General features: G+C 37.9%; 1 protein-coding gene across 3 annotated transcripts in view; it reads right to left on the bottom strand.

The window, feature by feature from the left end:
• The window catches only part of LOC150107973 (katanin-interacting protein-like), a 726539-nt gene that overhangs the window by 165588 nt on the left and 538313 nt on the right, over positions 1–22638 (bottom strand). For all 3 annotated transcript variants that reach the window (XM_090415492.1, XM_090415493.1, XM_090415494.1), the window contains one exon: positions 9746–9883. In XM_090415492.1, coding sequence (XP_090271618.1) covers positions 9746–9883 — 138 coding nt within the window. The remainder of the gene's footprint in view (positions 1–9745; positions 9884–22638) is intronic.

The raw sequence follows: 22638 nt of genomic DNA, 5'->3' as shown, positions 1-22638 counted from the left end.
AAGACTAAGTATTGCTTGATATAATGCCCCATTGACACCATATAACTGCAGCGTATTGAATAGCTTCTCTCTTGGCACCTTGTCATATGCCTTTTCCAAATCGACAAAACTTAAATACAGATCTTTGTTATATTCCCATGCTTTCTCGACTATTTGTCGTAAAGTGAAGATCTGATCCTGACAGCCTCTATTTGGCCTGAATCCAGCTTGTTCTTCACCAAGCTTTTCTTCCACAATTCTTCTCAACCGTTTCTCAAGTATACTTGCATAGATCTTGCCAGGAACACTCAGTAGGGAAATACCTCTGTAATTCTCACATTCAGTTTTATTTCCCTTTTTATATATGGGTACTATGAGAGCTCTACTCCAATCATCGGGAATTCGTCCCTCTGTCCAGGCTTTCTGAACTATGCAGTGCAGACACTGTAAGACTCTTATACCACCATACTTCAGCATTTCTGGTCGAATATCATCTACTCCTGCTGCCTTTCCACATTTCAAGCCTTTGATGGCTTTTTCTACTTCAAGTATGGATATGTATTCCTGACTGCATGCCTGGTCAGTGTTTTTTTTATCACTGTGCTGTCATCACTGCTTGTTTCATTTAGCAGTTTTTCAAAGTAATTACTCCATACTTCAAGGATATCTTTTTCTCCTGTTTTCATTTCACCTTTATCATCTCTAATTCCTTTTACAGCACTCTTTCCTCCATTCCTAAGCTTCTTCAACAACCTCCAGAATATTTTGCTACCTTCTTGATATTTATTTTCTATATTCTTGCCAAAGTCCTCCCATGCCTTTTGTTTAGCTAGTTTTACACACTGTTTAGCTTTCTTACATTTGTCTCTGTATTCTGTAAGAGTAAAAGCTGACTTATTTGCCAGGAACTTTTGATATGCTTTCTTCTTTTCCTTCACTGCCTCTTTAACTTCCTGTGTCCACCAGGGAGTTCTGATTTTTTTATCTTCGCACACAACCTCACCACATGCCTCTCTGGCAGAATCAATCAATGTTTCCTTCAGAGTTTGCCACTGAATCTCCAAGGTTTGATTCCTGTTCTCAAACTCTTTCATTTTCTTTTCAATAATATTTCTGTATTTTAGTCTACAGTTTACATCTGAGAGCTGCTCAACTTTTATTCGCTTTAAAACTTTCTTACATGTTATTCTTTTCAATATGAAATTCAATTTTATCCTGCTCAAGACTAAATAGTGATCACTTCCAATTTCAAATCCTCTGTACACTCTGGTGTCCTGCACCAAGGAGAAAACATCACTATCAACAATAACATAGTCAATGAGACTTTTCTTATTCCTAGCCTCTTCTCTCCATGTGAATTTGTGCACATTTTTATGTTGGAACATGGTGTTAGTAATAACCAGTCCATGTCCTGAGCAGAAATCCAACAGATATTTGCCATTATTATTAGCTTTGCTCTTTTCTCCAAATTTTCCCAAAATATTTTTGTATGTCTCACAATCATTTCCTACTCTACTATTTAGATCCCCAACAAGGACCAACTTTTCCTTTTTCATTGTGTCAGTTGCTTTTTCTAAAGCCTCAAAAAATTCCTCCACTTCTACCTTAGTAGAACTGTCTGTGGGACCATAGGCACAAATAAGTCTCATTGTCCAGTTCCCCATTCTCATATTTGCCCACATTACTCTACTTGAGACTGACTGCCATTCAAGAAGATTAGCCTCGTATTTTGTGTTGAATACTATGGCTACTCCTTCTTTTCCTTGATTGTTATTGCCTGAATATAACATTTTGTATTTATTGCTCAGAAAGATCTCACCAGTTTTTGTCTTTTTTGTTTCAGTCACCCCTATTATGTCGATCTGGTACTTATCTAATTCCTTAGCTAGCTCCATTTCTTTGCCATTCAGGCTTCTTATGTTGATAGTACCAATCTTTAACTCTGGTGATGTTGAGTTGGGGTTTGTTTTCAGATTTGTTCCAGTAGCTGACTTTTCGCTGTTCGCCCTGGTTCCCTGGCGAAGACAACGGGGGGCCTTGTTTAACCGGGCGACGCCCCAGCCGGCATGAAATTTTGTCATGTTGTACCATCATTTTTTATTTTGGTTTAACCAATAAGAATACAATTTGGTCGGCTAAATCCCAAATTGCCAGCCCATCCTCGTTCGTTCAGTATCAAAGTAGATACCCAACAGGGTGCACCACGAGAAGGTGAGGATTGGACATTAGGTCAGAAGCCCTGGTCGGTTCTCCGCATTCCTTTAAAGGCTATGTGGAGGTCTCCTCTCAGTTATACAGCTTTGACCCTTAAGCACCCCTTGAAGCCAGTTTACTATGGAAAAGGAAACTAATAATAGTTTAGCCTTTCTAAACACCTTGGTAACATGTCTATCCAATGGTAGCCTGTTCTTTTCCATATACAGGAAGTCCAATCACATAGGCAGATACATTCACAAACTTTCCCATTACCTCCCTTCCCTCAACAATATTATATCATTAAAACACTAACTAATAGAGCCTATAACCTTTGTTCCAATGAGCCCTCTCTTACAGCACAACTTAATCATCTACACTTTCTTATCTAATAGCTACAGTTCCTACAGTATCAAAAAAAAAAAAAAAATAATAATAATAATAACAATAATCAATCTTTCTCCAATCCTCGACCTTCTCTTTAGAAAGATTTTAGTAAAGCTATCATCATCCTATATGCCCAAGGCACTTCAGAAAAAAAAATAGCCAGAATCTTAAAGAAATACAATCTTTATGCATGGATGTTTGCGATTGTCTGCGAAAATACTAGTGGTGGTGGTGTGCAGTAGATAATGGTAGTTGCGGTTCACTGTAGTTGGTGGATTGAGTAGTGGAGACTGAGAGTTGTCGAGTAGGTGCCCTCCCTTGATGAGTCTTTGGACACCTTAGTGGTGTCCAAAGAAATAATAATAATTACTTCCACTAAACTACAGTGACTCAATGATTATTTTCATTATAGGTTGTGAGACAACCATCATCATCAACTATCAAGATTTACAGATAGGAAAGTACTATTTTTTACTAAATAATTTAAGGAAATCACAACGTCAACTAGGATATACATTAAAATAAATTTTAATATACTTCAATATTTCAGCAACGTCACATTGCCATTTTCAAGAAACTTAAGAACAAGACACGTGAACACAGGCACAACAAACAGTAAGTGAGGAAGAAGCAGGTGAAGAAAGTCATGATGGTGCCCCCTAGCAGGCAATGCTGGTATTCTTGGGTGATTGAGCTGAAGGTCTTCTGATGTAGGTTTCCAAAATTTGAGGCAGTCTCATGCAGCCAAATTTTTAACACTTTCTCAGCCAATGGCTACCCCCTCCCAAAAAAATCCAAAAATATTGAAACCAGTAACCCCCCCCCCCCACCTCACAACAAGGATTACTCTAAATCCATCACCATACCCTATATCCGAGGCACCTCGGAAAAAATTAAAAAATTCTAAAAAAACATGACTTAACTTCTTGTTACAGACCATATAAAAAATTGGCATCCCTTATTCGCTCTACTAAAGACCAACCACCCCCTAGACCACTGCAGTTGTAAGCTGTCCTACTTTGCCCAAACAGGCAGGACAGCAAATATCAGAATTTCAGAACACAAGGACTACATATGGTTTCACCAACACTGCCACTCTGGTCTTGTTGACCATGCGCTGGATACCTGCCATAGAATACGGTGGTAGAAAGCCACGATAATACACTGTAGTAAATACAAATATGAAAGGCTTTTCATGGAATCAGCTTCAGCCTAAGGAACAATCCAAAACTCAATAAATTTGGCTGCATGAGACTGTCTCAAATTTGGGAAACCTACATCAGAAGACCTTCAAGCCCAATCGCCCAAGAATACCAACATTGCCTGCTAGGGGGCACCATCAGGACTTTCTTCACCTGCTTCTTCCTCACTTACTGTTTGTTGTGCCTGAGTGCACGTGTCTTGTTCTTAAGTTTCTTGAAAATGGCGACGTGACATTGCCGAAACATTGAAGTATATTAAAATTTATTTTAATGTATATCCTAGTTGACGTTGTAATTTCCTTAAATTATTTAGTAAAAAATGCATAGCCAACGTCTAAGCCTTTCCACGAGAATAAGGAAAGTACTATGTTTAAGCATTATATAAGCATATATAATGCTTAAATTATATATGCTTAATTTTTATAAGACATATTACGACTCTAGTAGCAAGGCTTATACGTTGGTCAGACAAAACTGGTGATTAGTTTACGGAATTAACAACGCATATAAAGTATATTAATTAAAGGTAACTTTAATGAATAACTTCTATATTTCGGCAACGTCACATTGCCATCTTCAGGAACATAAAGATATGGTATGTGCATGCAGGCACTAACACAAAGCAAATGAGGAAGACAGCAAGAAACTAATATTGTTCCTAAAGTCCTAATGGTGCCCTCTGGCAGGCTAATTTGGTAGTCTTGGCAGTTGGGCTGAAGTTCTCATAATGTAAGTCTCCCAAATTTGGGATAGTTTCATGCACCCAAATTTGTTGAGGTTAGGAACGTTTTTTAGAGCTGCTGAAGATTCTTTGAATAATCTTTCTTATTTAAACTTGCTGCGATGAATTATTTTTGTTTTCTTCCAACAAATTTTATGGTGGGTATCTAAGGCATGGTCTGCCAGCCCAGAGCGGCTGTACTGGTGGAACCGGATGTAGTCTTGGTGTTCTGAAATCCTGATATTTGTTGTTTTGCCTGTTTGGCCAAAGTAGGACAATTTGCAGCTGCAAGGGACCTGGTATACACCAGGTAGGTCTAGGGGAAGTGGTTGGTCTTTGGTAGAGCGGATAAGGGATGCCAACTTTTTATATGGTCTGTAACAGGAAGTAAGGTAAATTTCTTGAGGATATTGGTTATTTTCTCAGAGGTGCCCTGGATGTAGGGGATGGTGATAGACTTGGTGTTATCTTTATTGTGGAGGGGGGGAGGGGGTTGTGGTTTACTGGTTTCAGTATTTTTTGGATTTTTTGGGGTTATAGCCATTGGCTAAGAAAGTGTTGAGGATGTGGTTTAGTTCAGTAGTTAGGGCCTTGTCATCTGAGCAGATTAATTTTGCCCTGTAATACAGTGTTTTTATAACCCCATATTGTTGTGAGGAGGGGGGGGGGGGACTGCTGGTGAATGTATCTGCCAGTATGGGTGGGTTTTCTGTGAACAGAGAAAACCAAAGATCCATCAAGCTGGCGGGTGATTAAAGTGTCTAGGAAAGGGAGGGTGTTGTTTTCCTCTTTTTCTTTTCCTCTGGGGTGTTGGTTGTTTAAGTGTGTTAGGAAGGAGTGGAGTGTGTCTGAGCCATGTGGCCAAATAGCAAACACATCATCCACATAACGAAGCCAAATAGTGGGTTTTTGTGGGGCAGAGTTTAAGGCTTTCTCTTCAAATGTCTCCATAAAGAAATTGGCCAAGGGTGGGGAAAGCGGTGAACCTATGGCTGTCCCCTCTATCTGCTTGTAGAACTTTCCTTGCCAAACGAAATAGCCTGAGTTCATTGTGAACTGAAATAGGGCTGAGATATCGGTAAAAAACTTGGCTTAGATGAGCTCTAGGGTTTCTTTGAGTGGGACATTAGTGAATAGGGAGGAGACGTCAAAACTGACCATTATGTCAGTGTGTTGGAGTGTGAGGTTTTCTGTACTGGCTTTAAAGTGGGCTGAGTTTTTTATGTGTGATGGTGTGTTGCCAGTGTAGTGTGTGAACGTTTTGGCTAAATGTTTGGCTAATTTATATGTGGGGGAATCAATACCATCCACTATGGGACGCAATGGCACATTTTGTTTATGTATTTTTGGAAGTCCATATAATCGGGGGGGGGGGGTCTAGAGTTATAAGGTTTTAGTTTGTTGGTGACTTCCACAGGCCAAGAAGTGACCTTCTTAAGGAGTCTGTGGAGAGTTCTAATCTGAGAGCTGGTCGGATTATATTCAATGGGGAGGTAAGTCGTAAGGTCTAGTACTAAAGCAGTTAGCTTACCTTTGTAGTCTTTTTGATCGAGCACCACTGTGGCGTTTCCCTTATCCGCCTTGGTGATTACTATTTTTTTGTTGTTTTTCAATTCTTGTAGGGCAGCATATTCGTTTTTGGATAAGTTGGTTTTTGGAGGTTTGGCTTTAGTGAGAACACTGACTACATCTAGTCTAACGTTGTTGGCGATATGGTTAGGCAGGTTGCGAATCCCACATTCTATATGGATCATGATATCTTCGGCAGGTATTCTTTTAGGAGCTAGGGCGAAATTGTGACCACGTGAAAGTGCGGTGAGTGCTTCAGGCTTTAAAACTGCCGACGAGAGGTTGACTACAGTGTTGAGTGGTGGCTGTGGTAAGGAGGTAGAATTCTTTGTCAGGTTTTTGTATTTTTTCGAATTCTTTTTTTGCCGATGTGCACGAGATGTCATGAAGTATCGACCATAGATCACGGCCGAGTGTATCTGAAAGCTCCTCCTCTAGCGCCCGTAAGGTTTTGTTTTCGTCGGCCAGGAGAACTCGCGTCGTGGTAATTTGTTCTCTTAACAGAGCGAAGCTAGTGCGATTATAAATGCGCAGAGCTTTCTCGGAAGTAAAACGGTGCTTCAATTTAACACAATTAGGGATCACTTTGTTATCCCGGCAGCGTTTTAGGAACGTCAGATGATTTATTTGCCTCGATATTTTCAACCTCAATTTGCCGTATTGACGGGCCTTTTGTGCGATGGCATCTCCGTGGATGATCACGATTCTAGTAGCAAGGCTTATACGTTGGTCAGACATAACTGGTGATTAGTTTACGTAATTAACAACGCATATAAAGTATATTAATTAAAGGTAACTTTAATGAATATCATGAAACTACCCCAAATTTGGGAGATTTACATTATGAGAACTTCAGCCCAACTGCCAAGACTACCAAATTAGCCCGCCAGAGGGCACCATTAGGACTTTAGGAACAATATTAGTTTCTTGCTTTCTTCCTCATTTGCTTTGTGTTAGTGCCGGTGTGCACATTCCATATCTTTATGTTCCTGAAGATGGCAATGTGGCGTTGCCAAAATATAGAAGTTATTCATTAAAGTTACCTTTAATTAATATACTTTATATGCATTGTTAATTCCGTAAACTAATCACCAGTTACATATTACGACAAATGATCTTCCAGATTTTCCATACTAAGATAAGCCACAAAAGCAGGGCATCTAGTATGCCTGCTTACAGTAATCTAATTTAAAACAACGTTTGGAAAAAACATACCACATCTAGAGTAGGGTTCACAGATAAAGGTACCATATAGGTGCAGTAGTTCTTGTTTATTAATATATATATATATTTTTTTTTAATATAGATTTAATGACTTAAAAACCGAATTAACTTATAAAGTTTTTTATGAGAATAATACAACTAGTTTCGGCTTATAACAGCCTTCATCAGGTATTCATTAAAGGAAGAGAATAGTAATAAACATTGAAGCATCTAAAAAACTGAAAATTACAGGTAAAAATTGCAACACGCAATTGAAACAAAAAACGTATTTTTTAAGTTGTTCTAACTGGCGCGCTATTGTTTATTGCGTGTGTGCGTGCAGGCTCTCATGAACGCCAATATTGAATAACTGCAATATGGCTATCTGGGATGTTATAACTCAAATTGCTGTTTAAGTGTTCAGGATTCAGGATGATTTCCTTGGATTCCATGATTTTTCTTTCGAACTCATCACCACAGCGAAAAATATTTTCTGATTTATCCCAGCAAACGGAGTGACTTTGGATATTATCATTAGGATTGTTTGAGAAAAGAACATGACTTGAGAACACAGTTGCACGTGATCTTTTATAGGATATGTCTCTCTTATGCTCCTCGATACGTTGTTCAATAGATTTGTTGGTTTGTCCACAATAAGGGATATTACAATCACACCAGAATTTATATACACCTGGATATTTTAGTTTGTGATGAATAGGTTTTGGATGGCCGATAAGAGAACAGATTTTTGGAAGTGTGGTGAAGAACGTCCTGATGTTGTATTTTTTTAAGGACCTTAGCCAATTTGTTGGAGACTGTGCTAATGTATGGGATGGAGATGCTACCTTTAAAATTATTATTAGTTTCTGTGGTGCACTGTCTAGGAGGATCCAGAAGAAATTTCTTAATCATTTTTTTGGAGTATCCATATTGTTTAAAGATAAGAGAGAGGTGATTTATTTCTTTTTGGAGTTCATCCGGTTCATTCAAAAGAGAGCGTGCTCTGTGTCCTAAGCTAGATATAGTTCCAAGTTTCTGTGGTGGGAAATAATGAGAATGACTATGCAGATATCTATTGGTATGAGTAGGTTTCCTGTATATAGAGATTTTTAATCTTTCAGAGCATCGTGTAATCATTACATTCAGGAAAGGTAAGGAGTTATTTTGTTCAAGATCAGCAGTAAATTTAATATTAGGATGTCGGTTGTTAAGATGATGAAGAAAATCTATGAGAGATGTGTGTCTGTGACTCCATATAATGAAAATATCATCAACATAATGTTTCCTAAGTTTTGGTTTAAATGAGATAAAAATTTAAAATTTAAAAATCTCTATATACAGGAAACCTACTCATACCAATAGATATCCGCATAGTCATTCTCACCATTTCCCACCACAGAAACGTGGAACTATATCTACCTTAGGACACAGAGCATGCTCTCTTTTGAATGAACCAGATGAACTCCAAAAAGAAATAAATCACCTATCTCTTATCTTTAAACAAAATGGATACGCTAAAAAAACGATTAAGAAATTTCTTCTGGATCCTCCTAGACAGTGCACCACAGAAACTAATAATAATTTTAAAGGTAGCATCTCCATCCCATACATTAGCAGTCTCTAACAAATTGGCTAAGGTCCTTAAAAAATACAACATCAGGACGTTTTTCACCACACTTCCAAAAATCCATTCTCTTATCAGCCATCCAAAACCTATTCATCACAACCTAAAATATCCAGGTACATAAATTATGGTGTGATTGCAATATTCCTTATTTTGGACAAACCAACAAATCTATTGAACAATGTATCGAGGAGCATAAGAGAGACATCTCCTATAAAAGATCACGTGCAACTGCGTTGTCAAGTCATGTTCTTTTCTCAAACAATTCTAATGATAATCTCCAAAGTCACTTCATTTGCTGGGATAAATCAGAAAATATTTTTCACTGTGGTGATGAGTTCGAAAGAAAAATCATGGAATCCAGGAAAATCATCCTGAACCTGAACACTTAAACAGCAATTTGAGTTATAACATCCCAGATAGCCATACTGCAGTTATTCAATATTGGCGTTCACAAGAGCCTGCACACACACACACGCAATAAACAATAGCGCGCCAGTTAGAACAACTTAAAAAATACAACGTTTTCTGTTTCAATTATGTGTTACAATTTTTACCTGTAATTTTCAAATTTTTAGATGCTTCAATGTTTATTACTATTCTCTTCCTTTAATGAATACCCGAGGAAGGCTGTTATAAGCCGAAACTAGTTGTATTATTCTCATAAAAAACTTTATAAGTTATCTCGGTTTTTAAGTCATTAAATCTATATTTTTTAAAAATGTATCGCAACAACAGAGTAGAAGTCCATAATTACATATATATATACATATTACTCTTTATAAAATATTAATGATGAAAGTAATGTGTCTCTATAATGAGAAAATGGTGGTAATAATAGATTTTTATAAGTTAATAATAACTCACATCTCCAAATGCATCAGTACTGCCTTGAATTCCTCCACATGCTTGGGCAATCTCACCTTTAAAAATTGGTCTTTCATCAAGGAACATATGAATGTGCTTTGCCCCTCTGAATGAATGAATGCGAGATTTGTTGTAGTTCTGTTTAGATAAATAAAAAATAAATGATTTATTTATAATATTTATAAATAAATATTCAAGTTCAGACAGTTCAGATTAACTGTCTAAACAAAAAATTAACCAAAGACCTGGCATATGTTTGGAAAATGAAATAAGTTTTATGTAGAACATTACCACCTGCTTTATCATAAAATGTCGGTTAGTTAAACTGTATTGAATAATTATATATATCACAAAATTCAAATAGCTGCACTTGGTATGATATGAATGACATTACTTTTATTAAGGCGGTATTTAAGACATTCAAGATAAACAGGTTAAAATGATACAGTTAGCATGAAATATTTAGTAAAACTGACATTACTGAAAACCACATTTGCAAAGAATCTAAACCTTGTTATTTTAAATTGATGAAGCACTTTATAAGGCAGTAATTTTAATGATGAAAAGTTATCTAGTACCAAACAACAATACTGAATAAGTGAGACATTTCATATGAAAAAGTAGTAGTCTAATGTTAAAAGGAAAAGAGAAAAAAAAAATTATGAACATAGATAAAAAAGAAAAAGAGAGAAAGATTGCTTGTTTGGTATTTTATATAGCAAGGATGGCTGTGGTCATACTGTGCAATAAATGATGATAGCAGTATACAAGTTAAAAAAGTAAAAATTGCATAAATGGATATAGATAGAATATACATAAATGTAGTTATTAAAAGAAAGATGAACAAAAACAAGTATAAAAAAGATGAATAAAAAGCAGGTGTGAAACAATCTTATGAAAAAGTGTAAAAAAGTTCATAAAACAAATAAAAACAACAACAATGTATTAAAAGGATATATACAAGACACAACTCTGAATAAATAAAAATAATGTAAACAATCTTTATATGGTAAAAATATTAACTGTCCATAGAAATTTATTACTATTATACAGGTATCACCATGGAAAATCATTTACTCATACAAGCCATCATTCACACAATACTTATCATACTTCTCTTTAAACTTGTTAAACCAAAGAACTACCTACCAATCACCTCTGGTAACTCACTGCACCACCCTCCAAGCAAAAAACTTAGTCCTAACACTCTTGCTAACCACACTTTAACACAACTTCCACTGATGATCCCTTGTTCTCTCCCTTCTTGCCATGTACTGGAAAAAGTCTTCATTGTCAATCCTACAAAACCCCTTTAATAACAAATGCTTATATCATTCTTCTCTTTTTTCGTCTATCAGCTAATTTTTGAAGCATACAGACCATCAATCTATTCTCATAGGAAGCATTCCACAGACCTGCCACAACCTTTGTCATTTGCCTCTGGGTCCTCTTTGCAACTTCATCATCATGGAATCCATGAGTGCAAATATGTGCAGTAGTCCAGATGTGACCATATTAAAGCCTTATATAAGGGAACAATAACCTATCTATCCCTGCTTATTAAAGTGTTCTTCAACAACCATGTAATCTTATGTGCTGATTTGGTTATCTTCGCAATATGCATGCTAAACAACATCAGTTTACTGCAGTTTAGTTCCTTTAATATAGCAAGCAGCTTCTGATCTCTTCCCAAAGTGCATTACCTTACACTTAACAACATTAAACTTGTAGTCATTTACCTTTGCCCATACTGTTAGTCTGAATATTTCCAGTTAAATCATTAACTATATCACTGATATACAAATTAAACAACAGAGGACTCTTTCTCCCAGACTCAACTCCTTCATAAACCACTACTCTCTGATATCTGTTTGTCAGCTACCTTCTAATCCAAATCACCAAATTCATATTCATCCTAATTTCTAATAGAGTTCTATGTGGAATCTGTCAAATGCTTTTGCAAAGTTTAGCAATATCACCAAATAGCCATTTCCCTTATCCAACTCCATTGCCACTTCTAAAAAAAGTAAGCAAATTACAAAGGTAAGACCTACCCTTCACACAGCACCATGTTGCGCTTTATAGAGTATCACATTCCTATCTGCCCAATGTTGAATTTAGTCTTTCACCAATTTCTCCAATACCTTAACCACCACTCCTGAGATGTTGATTGGCATATAATTTGCTACTTCTGTCTTAAAGCATCCTTTATGTAATGGAACCATTTTGTCTTCTTTCTACTCCATTAGCACCTTCCTACCATTGAGGCTTAAACAGCTTGATCAGAGGAGCTGATAATGCCCTTGCACATTCTCATAATGCACAGACAAATATGCCACCTAATCCCATGGCTATGTTCATATTGAAGTTCTGTAATATTTTAAGCACTATTTTTTCAACCTCCATTCTCATATCAGTCAATGTAACATCTGGCATTGCAATGTCACCACCTAGATGGTACACATCCTGCAAAATACTCACTCAGTAATTGAACTATTTGGTTTGGTTATATTACCTCCCCACCATCAGCACTTTTTAAAGATGTTGTTCCATAGTTATTCCTCCTTTTACTTGCCACATAGTAAAAAAACTCCTTAGGGTTTTTGGCCTCATCAGCTAGCTTTCTCTCATAATCAGCTTTGGTCTCCCTTATCATACCGGTCACCCTTCTTACCTACACCTTATACTTATCAGTATGCTCATGGGCATACTGATCATCTTTTTCTTTATAATCTTTATGTCGCAAGAGAAGTAGCTGTGTGTAAAGAAGGCTCCCATTTCAGATAAGTTTTTTGAAATAATTAATGGTAAATAGGTGTGTGTGTTCATGAGTGAGAGTTACTGTAAAAGTTGTGTGCTTGCAGTGTTATTAGTGTGAGGGATTTTTTTGCTTAAGTTTGTTAATGGATTTGTTGAAAATAGAGCTTAGTATAGTAACTGGTGAAGGAAAGAAAGCAGCCGCGTTCTCCATGCAGGAATTTAATTTCCATTTGAGTCGTTTCATAAAATGTGAGATGTGCTACATGTACTCATTCGATTATATAAATAAATTATGGATATTTAAAGTGGATGGAAGGAGAGTGTGTGTGAAGTGGGAGCTGAATGAGGACTTGATGAGTGCTAATATGTTGATAAAGTGTTAGTAGTGAGAATGTTGCGAGGAGGACGAGTGCACATCTGATAGAAAAGATGGTATAAAAGAGCAGTGAAAAAATGGCAGAAAAAGTTGTAAAAATGAGAATGTGTGATCTAAGAAACTTAACAATTGATGATAAGAAGGATGAAAGTGATGCCAATGTAGCAGAAGTTAAAAAACAAAGTGCAGTTAAAGTGGCAAGTGGTGTTGACTGTGAAAAAGCATGTATGGCTGGGCAACAAAATTGAGAGAGTAAATGAGAGGAAAATGTGATGCAAGATTTGAAAGTTGAGTTGGTTAAGATGAGGCAGGGAAAGAAATGGATGCAAAATGAAGTTTAGAGAATTCGAGATATGTATGGAAGAGTGAAAATGATGCAAATGAAAAAAATGAATAATATTGGTATAAAAGAGATAATGAAAGACCTGCAAGTGGCAATGTATGGTGAGTCAATTATTAAAGTGTGCTGGACGAGAGGATGCACTAAGTTTGTTATACTGGAGGTAGAATGAGTAGAGTGATTGAGGCATTGGATATGAGAAGAAAAGATAATGGTGTGATAGGAAAGGTCGTAAGCATGTTGCCCAGGTATAACAGTGGTGAGATGAGGAGGAGAGCAAGGATAGTGAATGATGTGAGGAGAAAGGAGTGCAGTTTGTTAATGTGTGAGATGAGTTTAAAAGATGAATTGAACTGTATAAGAGTGACGGACTGCATTTGAATGGTTTTGATGTGTCACTTGGAGAGACTGCAGCTAGAAGTTAGAGAAGTGAGTGCAGAGAATGAATCTGATCAAGTGAAAAGTGACATGGAAGAATAGGAGAATAAGACAGATAAGACAGAAGAGATTGAAGAGGTGGTTATTTATGAATGAAGAAGTGAGTGGCATGAGTACAGAGAATGAGAGAACAGGTATGCAAGCCATACAATGGAATGGGATTGTCTAATGGAATTGTCTACCCTGAACACAGCATGAGAAAGGTTGATGCTCCAAGAGTATGCAAATGCATGCATAGACAAAAAGGGAAAGGGATTACTTTGGATTAAGGGAAAACAGTTGGATTTGAAGAATGTTCTACATGGTTGGATGAGGATGACATCCTGACAAGAATAGAGATGGAAGGGTACGATGTGTTTCATGAAGATAGAAGGGGGGTAAAAAGAAAGGGGGATTGATGATAAAGAAAGAGTTATGGCCATACAAAGTACAGATGCAAGAGGGGAAATAGTGCCAGTGGTTTTGAGGAAGTGTGATGTAAGATAGAGGTGAATAGAATGAAATACTTAGTATGTTGTTGTTACAGACCTGGTAATGTGGATGGTAGTGACTATGAAATGTATAATCAAATTAGCCATAAGATGAAAAGGGTGATCATTATGGGTGATTATAATTATGGCAATACAGACTGGGATGATGAGATTATGTTGGAGGTTTAATGGATTTTTTACAACACTCAGAATGAATTAAATTAGAATTTAATACTCCTATATTTCATCCTAGTCACTAGGACATCTACGGGGATTACAAAAACAATTACTGTAATATGCACGCAAAAACTTACAATACTAAGCCCAACCACATGGGTGACACTAAAGTCCTATCTAGGTGGAGCGACCTCTAAGGGCGGTAGTAGGTGGCCTGGAATGTAAGGTGGGACCTCTGGTGATGAGTGTTTCCCAAATCTTCGGAAGCTTAATGCAACCGTATTTGTTAAGATTTGGTTGGTTTCTGAGAGCTGCTGCTGCTTCTAAGAAAAGTCTCTCTTTCTTGAATTTGCTGTGGTGGAGCATGGTGGTTTTCTTCCATGATACTCTGTGGGTGGTGTCCAACACATGGTCAGCCAAGCCTGAATGGCCATAGTTGTGTTTAACGATGTACGACTTGTTAACAAATACGGTTGCATTAAGCTTCCGAAGATTTGGGAAACACTCATCACCAGAGGTCCCACCTTACATTCCAGGCCACCTACTACCACCCTTAGAGGGCGCTCCACCTAGATAGGACTTTAGTGTCACCCACATGGTTGGGCTTAGTATTGTAAGTTTTTGCGTACATGTTACATTAATTGTTTTTGTAATCCCCGTAGATGCCCTAGTGACTAGGACGAAATATAGGAGTATTAAATTCTAATTTAATTCATTCTGAGTGTTGTAAAAAATCCATTAAACCTCCAACATAATGTCCTCACAGCACTTAAGCCTCTACACTAGAATTCTAATCATCCATGGAGAAGATTTAGCACGTAAATCCAAGCAATATGGTAAGTCAAAACTACGACTATCTAGACAACTAAATAGGCTGGCCTTTCTAAAAAGATGTCGGGATACAAGAGTGATACCAAAATGCGTTAAAACGAAGACCAATTTCCATTCCAAAAAAGCACTCCGTATATATAAACGTGCCAGCCTAGCATTACTACGCGAGCAAATCGCCTCTACTCATGCCGCCCTCGCAGTGACGAACGCCGCCATTGGCTCCCTACATACAGAGCTCTCCACCGTTCTTAACCCTGAACTTTGGTCGATTCTCTCTGACATTTCGGAAACTTCCGCACAGAGAGAATTTCAAAAAATAAAAAACAAACACGTCAAGAAATACAGCAACCTGGTTAAAGACAAACCACAACCACAAATTCAACCGCTCCAGACAGTAATTAACCTCTCTTCGAAAAGGCTCAATGAGGATGCCGTCAGCACCCTTGGCCTCGGCCGTAATTTTGCCGTCACCCCGAAAGAAGTGCCGGTGCTCGATGTAATGGTTAACGTCGAACGGGGGATCGGTCGCTTACCGTCGGAGGTAGCCAACAACATCAGACTCGACGTAGCCAACATCCTCGCTCACTCTTCGCCTCCAAAAAGTAACTTATCTTATGCCCAATGCATGGCTCTCCAGAAACTACGCAAAGAAAAAAGTATCGTCATCACCAGAGCGGATAAAGGTAATGCCACAGTTGTTCTTAATACCAGTGAATACAAACGTAAAATGAACACTATCCTCCGCGATCGCGCTACCTACATCCCGCTAGAACACGACCCCACAAAATCACAAGTTAAGAAATTAAAAATCTTACTTAAAAAAGTAACCTCCTGGCCCCCTGACGTCACGAAAAAACTTAAACCTTTCCGCTCCCGTCCCCCCCCGAATATACGGTTTACCAAAAATCCACAAACCCAATTCCCCACTCAGACCTATAGTAGATGCCACCAATGCACCTTGTTACAGACTGTCTAAACAGCTGGCCAACTCTCTGTCCCCCCCTCACCGGAAATTCAGCTTCCTATATAAAAAACTCGACCCACTTTAAAGCCCTCACAGAAAATTTAACCTTGAACAATACAGACATATTGGTAAGCTTTGATATCTCCTCTTTGTTTACCAATATTCCCTTAACTGACACTTTATCTCTCTTAGAAAACGTTTTCCCCTCTGACATCTTAGATCTCTTTTCCTTTGCCATCAACTCAGGATATTGCTCTTGGAATAACAAAATCTACAAGCAGATAGGAACCCCCATGGGTTCCCCCCTCTCACCCCCCCTTGCCAATTTCTATATGGAAAATTTCGAAAAACGAGCCATAGACTCAGCCCCACTCAAACCTTCTATCTGGCTAAGATATGTAGATGATGTGTTCTCCATTTGGCCTCATGGCCCAGACACGTTAGACTCCTTCCTCAGTCATCTCAATAGCCTACATCCAAGAATCTGGTTTACTATGGAAAAGGAAAAGAACAATTGTTTACCCTTCCTAGACACCTTAGTCACGCACCTGCCCAATGATACACTTGCCTTCACTGTATACAGAAAACCCGCACACACAGGCAGATACATTCACAAACTCTCCCACCACCACCCCTCACAACAATATGGCACCATTAAAACCCTTACCAAGAGAGCCCACGATCTTTGTTCCAGTGGAACCGCCCTCACTACTGAGCTTAACCACATACACAGAACTTTCCTCTCCAATGGCTACAGTGAACACAGTATCAAAAAAATAATCAATTCCTCCCCCATTCCCCGTCCCTCTCAACAAGAATTTAAAAATGCCACCACCATACCCTACATCCGAGGCACTTCGGAAAAAATAGCCAAGATACTTAAAAAGTATAACCTACACACAGCATACAAACCCTACCGCAAACTTGCTACCCTTATCCGTTCTACGAAAGATCAGCTCCCCCCTCTCTCTCTGCCTGGAGTTTACAAAGTACCCTGTTCCTGTAAGCTTGCGTACTTTGGACAGACAGGCAGATCAGCATCCATCCGCCTGGAGGAACACAAGTCGTACATCGTTAAACACAACTATGGCCATTCAGGCTTGGCTGACCATGTGTTGGACACCACCCACAGAGTATCATGGAAGAAAACCACCATGCTCCACCACAGCAAATTCAAGAAAGAGAGACTTTTCTTAGAAGCAGCAGCAGCTCTCAGAAACCAACCAAATCTTAACAAATACGGTTGCATTAAGCTTCCGAAGATTTGGGAAACACTCATCACCAGAAGTCCCACCTTACATTCCAGGCCACCTACTACCGCCCTTAGAGGGCGCTCCACCTAGATAGGACTTTAGTGTCACCCACGTGGTTGGGCTTAGTATTGTAAGTTTTTGCGTGCATGTTACATTAATTGTTTTTGTAATCCCCGTAGATGTCCTAGTGACTAGGACGAAATATAGGAGTATTAAATTCTAATTTAATTCATTCTGAGTGTTGTAAAAAATCCATTAAACCTCCAACATAATGTCCTCACAGCACTTAAGCCTCTACACTAGAATGGGATGATGAGATAGCAACTGGAAGTAAAGAAAATGAGTTTCTTGAGTTTTTGAAGGACAACTACCTCAGCAAGTATGTAACAGAGAGCACTGAATTTGATCGTCTCATCAGAGGATATAATTATAAATGAGATGTCAAGTCACCCTCCAGTTGGTGAGAGTGACCATGAAGTGATTACCTGGGTGGTTGACAGCAGTGTGAGGACCTCTGTGAGAAAAGAGTATACGTGAAACTACAAGGCTGGTGATTATGAGGAGCTCAGGAGACAGCTTGCTGGTGTAGCAATGAATGAAAAGTTAGTTGGAAAAGAGAACAATGCAACTTGGGGGAGGGGGTGGGATATTCAAGAACTATCTAGTAGAAGCAATGCCTAAATGTATTCCAAGGGTCAGAAGGTTAAATGAAGTAGATGTGAAATGGATGAATGAAGAGATTAAGCATGCGATACAAAGAAAAAAGGCATTATAGAGGCAGCATAAGAGAAATGGTAATAATCAATTCCATTAGGATTACAAAGAATAGGCAACTTGGTTGGTAAGGATAACAAAAGTGAACTATGGGCAGCAGTTAACTAAGGAAGTCAAAAAGAATCCTAGGGAGTTCTTTCAATATGAAGCCAGCAAAAAAAAAGAAAAAAAAAAGAAAAAGAAAAAAAAAAAAGAATGATTATGATGGAATGATGATATTGAATGGAGAAAATGGTATAAGAACTGCTGTGGCAGATACAGAGGAGATACTTAATGAGCAGTTCATAAATAAAGGTCTTTCATTCTTGCAAATGTGACATCATGGAGAATTTCAGAACAGTTGATGATGATGAGGAAAAACTGACTAAGTGAGCAAGAGGTATATGGGGAATTGAGCAAACTTGATGTTAATAAGGCTGTGGGACTTGATAATATGCTACCACGTATTCTGAAGGAATGTGCCAGGGAGTTGGCAACCGTATTGATATATTTTTTAATAGGAGTCTTGCACTGGCTCGAGTTCCAAAGGAGTGGAAGGAGGGCAAGATTGTGCTGCTTCATAAGGGAGGTGATAGAACTCAAGCATCAAATTATAGGTCTATATGTGTGTCAGGTGTTGTGGTTAAAGTGTTGGAGAAGCTGGTGAAAGCTAGGATCCAGAATTGGGTTGACAACAATGGTATTATCTTTGATGGACAGCATGGATTTGCTAAAGGTAGGTCATGTTTTGGTACTCTACTTACTTATTACAATAAGGTGACAACTTCATTGAACAGAGGAGAGGGATACACAGTAGTATACTTAGATTTTGCAAAGGCTTTTGATAGATTACCGCATGATAAGTTGATAGTCAAACTAGAGCCAATAAGGTTTGATATTAGATTAGTGCATTGGATCGGAGACTGGCTATCTGATAAGTATCAGCACGTGTATGGGGGAGCAATATCCCGGAAGAGGAAAGTCACTAGTGATTTGCCTCAGGGGTCTGTTTTAGGGACATTGCTGTTTAACCTATAATCATATTGGGAAAGATTTGAATGGGTATATACAACTGTTTGCAGATGATGCAAAGTTGGGACAAACTATGAAGAGTAAAGAAGATGTTGTGGTCTTACAAAAAGACTTGAATGTAGAATTTACACTTGGTGGAGATATATGGTTGGAAGCAGAGGAAATAATAGATCTTGGGGTGATAGTGGATAAGGATATGAAATTTAGGAGACAAGACACATTGCCAAAATTATGAGAACACCACAAAGAATTCTGGGAATGATGCAGAGAACACTGACTTCTTGAAGTAAGGAGATTCTTGTTCCATTGTATAAGGCTCTGATTAGACCATAAGCCTTATGCAAGTTGCTTGACATCTACATTCTCCCTGGATTACAGCAGAACCCAATTACATATTTAGTCCTGGTGACCTCTATCTCACACCAGATATCCTCAAATGAACTGCCCTCTGAATCCCTATCCCCCTGATGTTCTGCTGCTCTTTTTGGCTTTAATTCATTTGATATCATTGGCAACCTGCCCCTACCCCAGTCCATTACGTTCCTCCTGTCCTCTCTGAAGACACTTATATTGCTTGCTGCTTCATAATTCATAGTGGCTCCACTTCTCTAACTTCATAGATCAAGCTGAAAGAGAAGCTGAAATGTTTTCTATCAGGAATGATCTAATACAAATTGCTCATCAATCTACCAAAATACCAGATAATACTTATCATTTTCCCAACACTTTGAATATTTTTATAACCAGCTCTCCCTCAAAATACACTGCTGGCCAGAGTTCAGCTAAGTTACGTGTACCCCCTGTCAAATTCATAGCTATGTGCCATTTTTCAGTGATAATTTTGGTAGCCGTTACAATATATCATGTTGCTGGTGCTCCTCTGACACTAGTGCCCTTGGCAATTGTCCTAATGCCATAGCATTCCTACACCTCTGCTGTTGACATTAACTCTCCTCCCAACAGCTTTGACCATAACCTTGTCCATGTTTCTTTTTTTATAGAACAACTTTTCCCAGTCAATCTCAGCCTCTTATCTTATGGCACAACAGTACCAAGGGGGGGGGGTTACTTCTCCTGATCTAAGCATTTAAATCAAATAATCAAAATTATTGCCTTTATTCTCTACCTAGTTCTCCAACAAATGTGCCAAAGCAATTCAAGACAAAGATTCAGCATAGATTCACTGACAAATTAAAAACTCTGGTTTCTCATTCAGCTTACACGACAGCCCATAACTCTAAACAAATCCAAAGTAGACTTTATAAGGATCAAATGCACTAAGCTTGCTGCTGCCTACTCAAATGACACTTGAGCCTTCTGATCTTCCACCAATCCTGTTGAGCAACACTTCTGCCCTACCATGTTTCCACCCCTCCCCCTCTCTTCTTGATTGAACGATGGTAATATCTCTTAATGATAAGGCATATGTGTAACCCTCCAACTCTTTTTTAAAGGACCATGACAAACCTCTTCCCATTACTCCAGAAACTAGCCACAGAGCATGTCCTCTTTGATCTCTCATCAAGAGATGAAAAAAATAATAGCCTCAATACTAATAAGCCTCCTGGTCCAAGATGCATCTCTTCATTGTGCTCCAGAATTAACATCCATACTGTATCATTTATGTAAGCTGTCTAACTCATCTAACCTCTATCCAAAAGCATGGAAGCAAGACGTAATCCAACCTGCTGCTAAAAAAACTGGAGGTAAAAGTTGCCAAACTCGTGAGGTTTTACCCTCAACATCAATACTAGTGAATGTGATGGAAAGCATCACAACCAGTTTATTCTCTACCTGGAGAACCATCAGTTAATTAGTGATCATTAATATAGATTATGCCATTCTTGTTCTATAAGAATTCCTGCTAACTTGCCCATCTTTAGACACAGGTCATGGAGAGATCTGAAGAAACTCATGGGGTTATTCTTGATATTTCCAAGGCAACTGATTGTTGTTTGGCATTAAGGTCTTCTTATAACAGTTTCCATCTATGGCTTCCCTGCTGTCCTTTGTGATTGGATTACCAGTTTCCTCTTTGAGGTAGATGGCTTACCCTCATCAGATTTCTTTATCAATGCTAGAGTATCTCAATATTCTGTACTCTAATCCATGCTCTTTCTATCAATGAATTTCTTGATCTAGCTTAAATTCTATTTACAGTTTTAATGATGCCTTTTAACTCTTCGTTTTTCTCTTCTTTTGTTAACTTACATATCTAACTTATCATGGCATAAACACATTACATTCATAGGTTCCTCAACTTTCATTTTCATTCAAAACATTATTTTTCTTATGCTCAACTCCTAACACTTTGTAAATCCCAAATCAGACCTTCGAATATTGTTCTCACTTTGGAGATGGTATAGTTCAAAGCTTCCCTAATAATTCTTGACTACACAGAAAATAGCAATCTACCTAACAGGTGATCTCTGTTTCAAACACAACCTCCAGTCACTTTCTTATCGGTGCTTTATTTCTGCATTATCCTTTTTTTTGTATGTACTTTCATGGGCACTGCTTCAGTAGCTACTACCATTCCTCTACTTTCCTCTAATAATGTAAAAACATAAGCATCCACTAGTTAACATTCATACATGTCAAGCCAACTTCTCATCTTCTTCCTTCCTTAATTCATTCATTTATCTCTGAAACACCATTCCCAAATGAGTACACTGCCAGCTTTTCATGAAACTTATTACAGATTCTTCTTTCTCTTTGCCCCCCCCCCCCCACAGCACTGTTGTGTTATAGGTTTTGTGACATCTTGTGTGTGTGTGTGTAATATAATATAAAATAATATATAATATAAAAAGGGAATTTTATAGACTAAATACTAACAAAATTTGTGAATATATGCTGGATGGGAAAGAACAAGGGGACAAGCACCCTTTGAAAGTTGTGGTAGACAAGGGAATGAAGACTGCGTTTTCATTACTTTTGCTCTGAGAATAGTAAAGTGGAATAGGTTACCAGAGTTTGTTCGCTAATGCTTTGTTCAATAACTAAGTTTAGGAGAGGTATGACAGCAACTGTATAAATAACAGTTAGTGTGGGTCTTCCGTGAAGTCTTTAGACTATATGGAGATGTTGTGTAGTAATGATAATAATAATAATGATTTCTGTGCAATTTTTCCTATTCATCTAGCCTATTCTAGTGGTAAGACTTATACGTTGGTTAGACATAACTGGTAATTAATTTACGGAATTAACAACGCATATAAAGTAAATTAATTAAAGATAACTTTAATGAATCACTTCTACATTTCAACAATGTCACATTGTCATCTTCAGGAACATATGCGTTGTTAATTCCGTAAATTAATTACCAGTTATCATCTAGCCTATATTAGAAGCCTGAAGTGGCTTGAAAAAGTTCCACATTTGGTCCCTGGAGCCGGGTTTCCAGATTAGATAAAAATACAAAACATATTAATTTTAAAAAAATATAGAAAAAAATTTTCAACCTTTTATGGGCAAGAATTATCTACAAAACATGGAA

The sequence above is a fragment of the Typopeltis vanoorti genome, chromosome 3 (genome assembly GCF_054136105.1).
Source record: "Typopeltis vanoorti isolate ZY-2024b chromosome 3, IOZ_Tvanoo_1.0, whole genome shotgun sequence".
In the NCBI taxonomy this organism is placed as follows: domain Eukaryota; kingdom Metazoa; phylum Arthropoda; class Arachnida; order Uropygi; family Thelyphonidae; genus Typopeltis; species Typopeltis vanoorti.
Note: the sequence above shows the minus strand (reverse complement) of the source record. Positions and strands in the feature narration are given on the sequence as shown.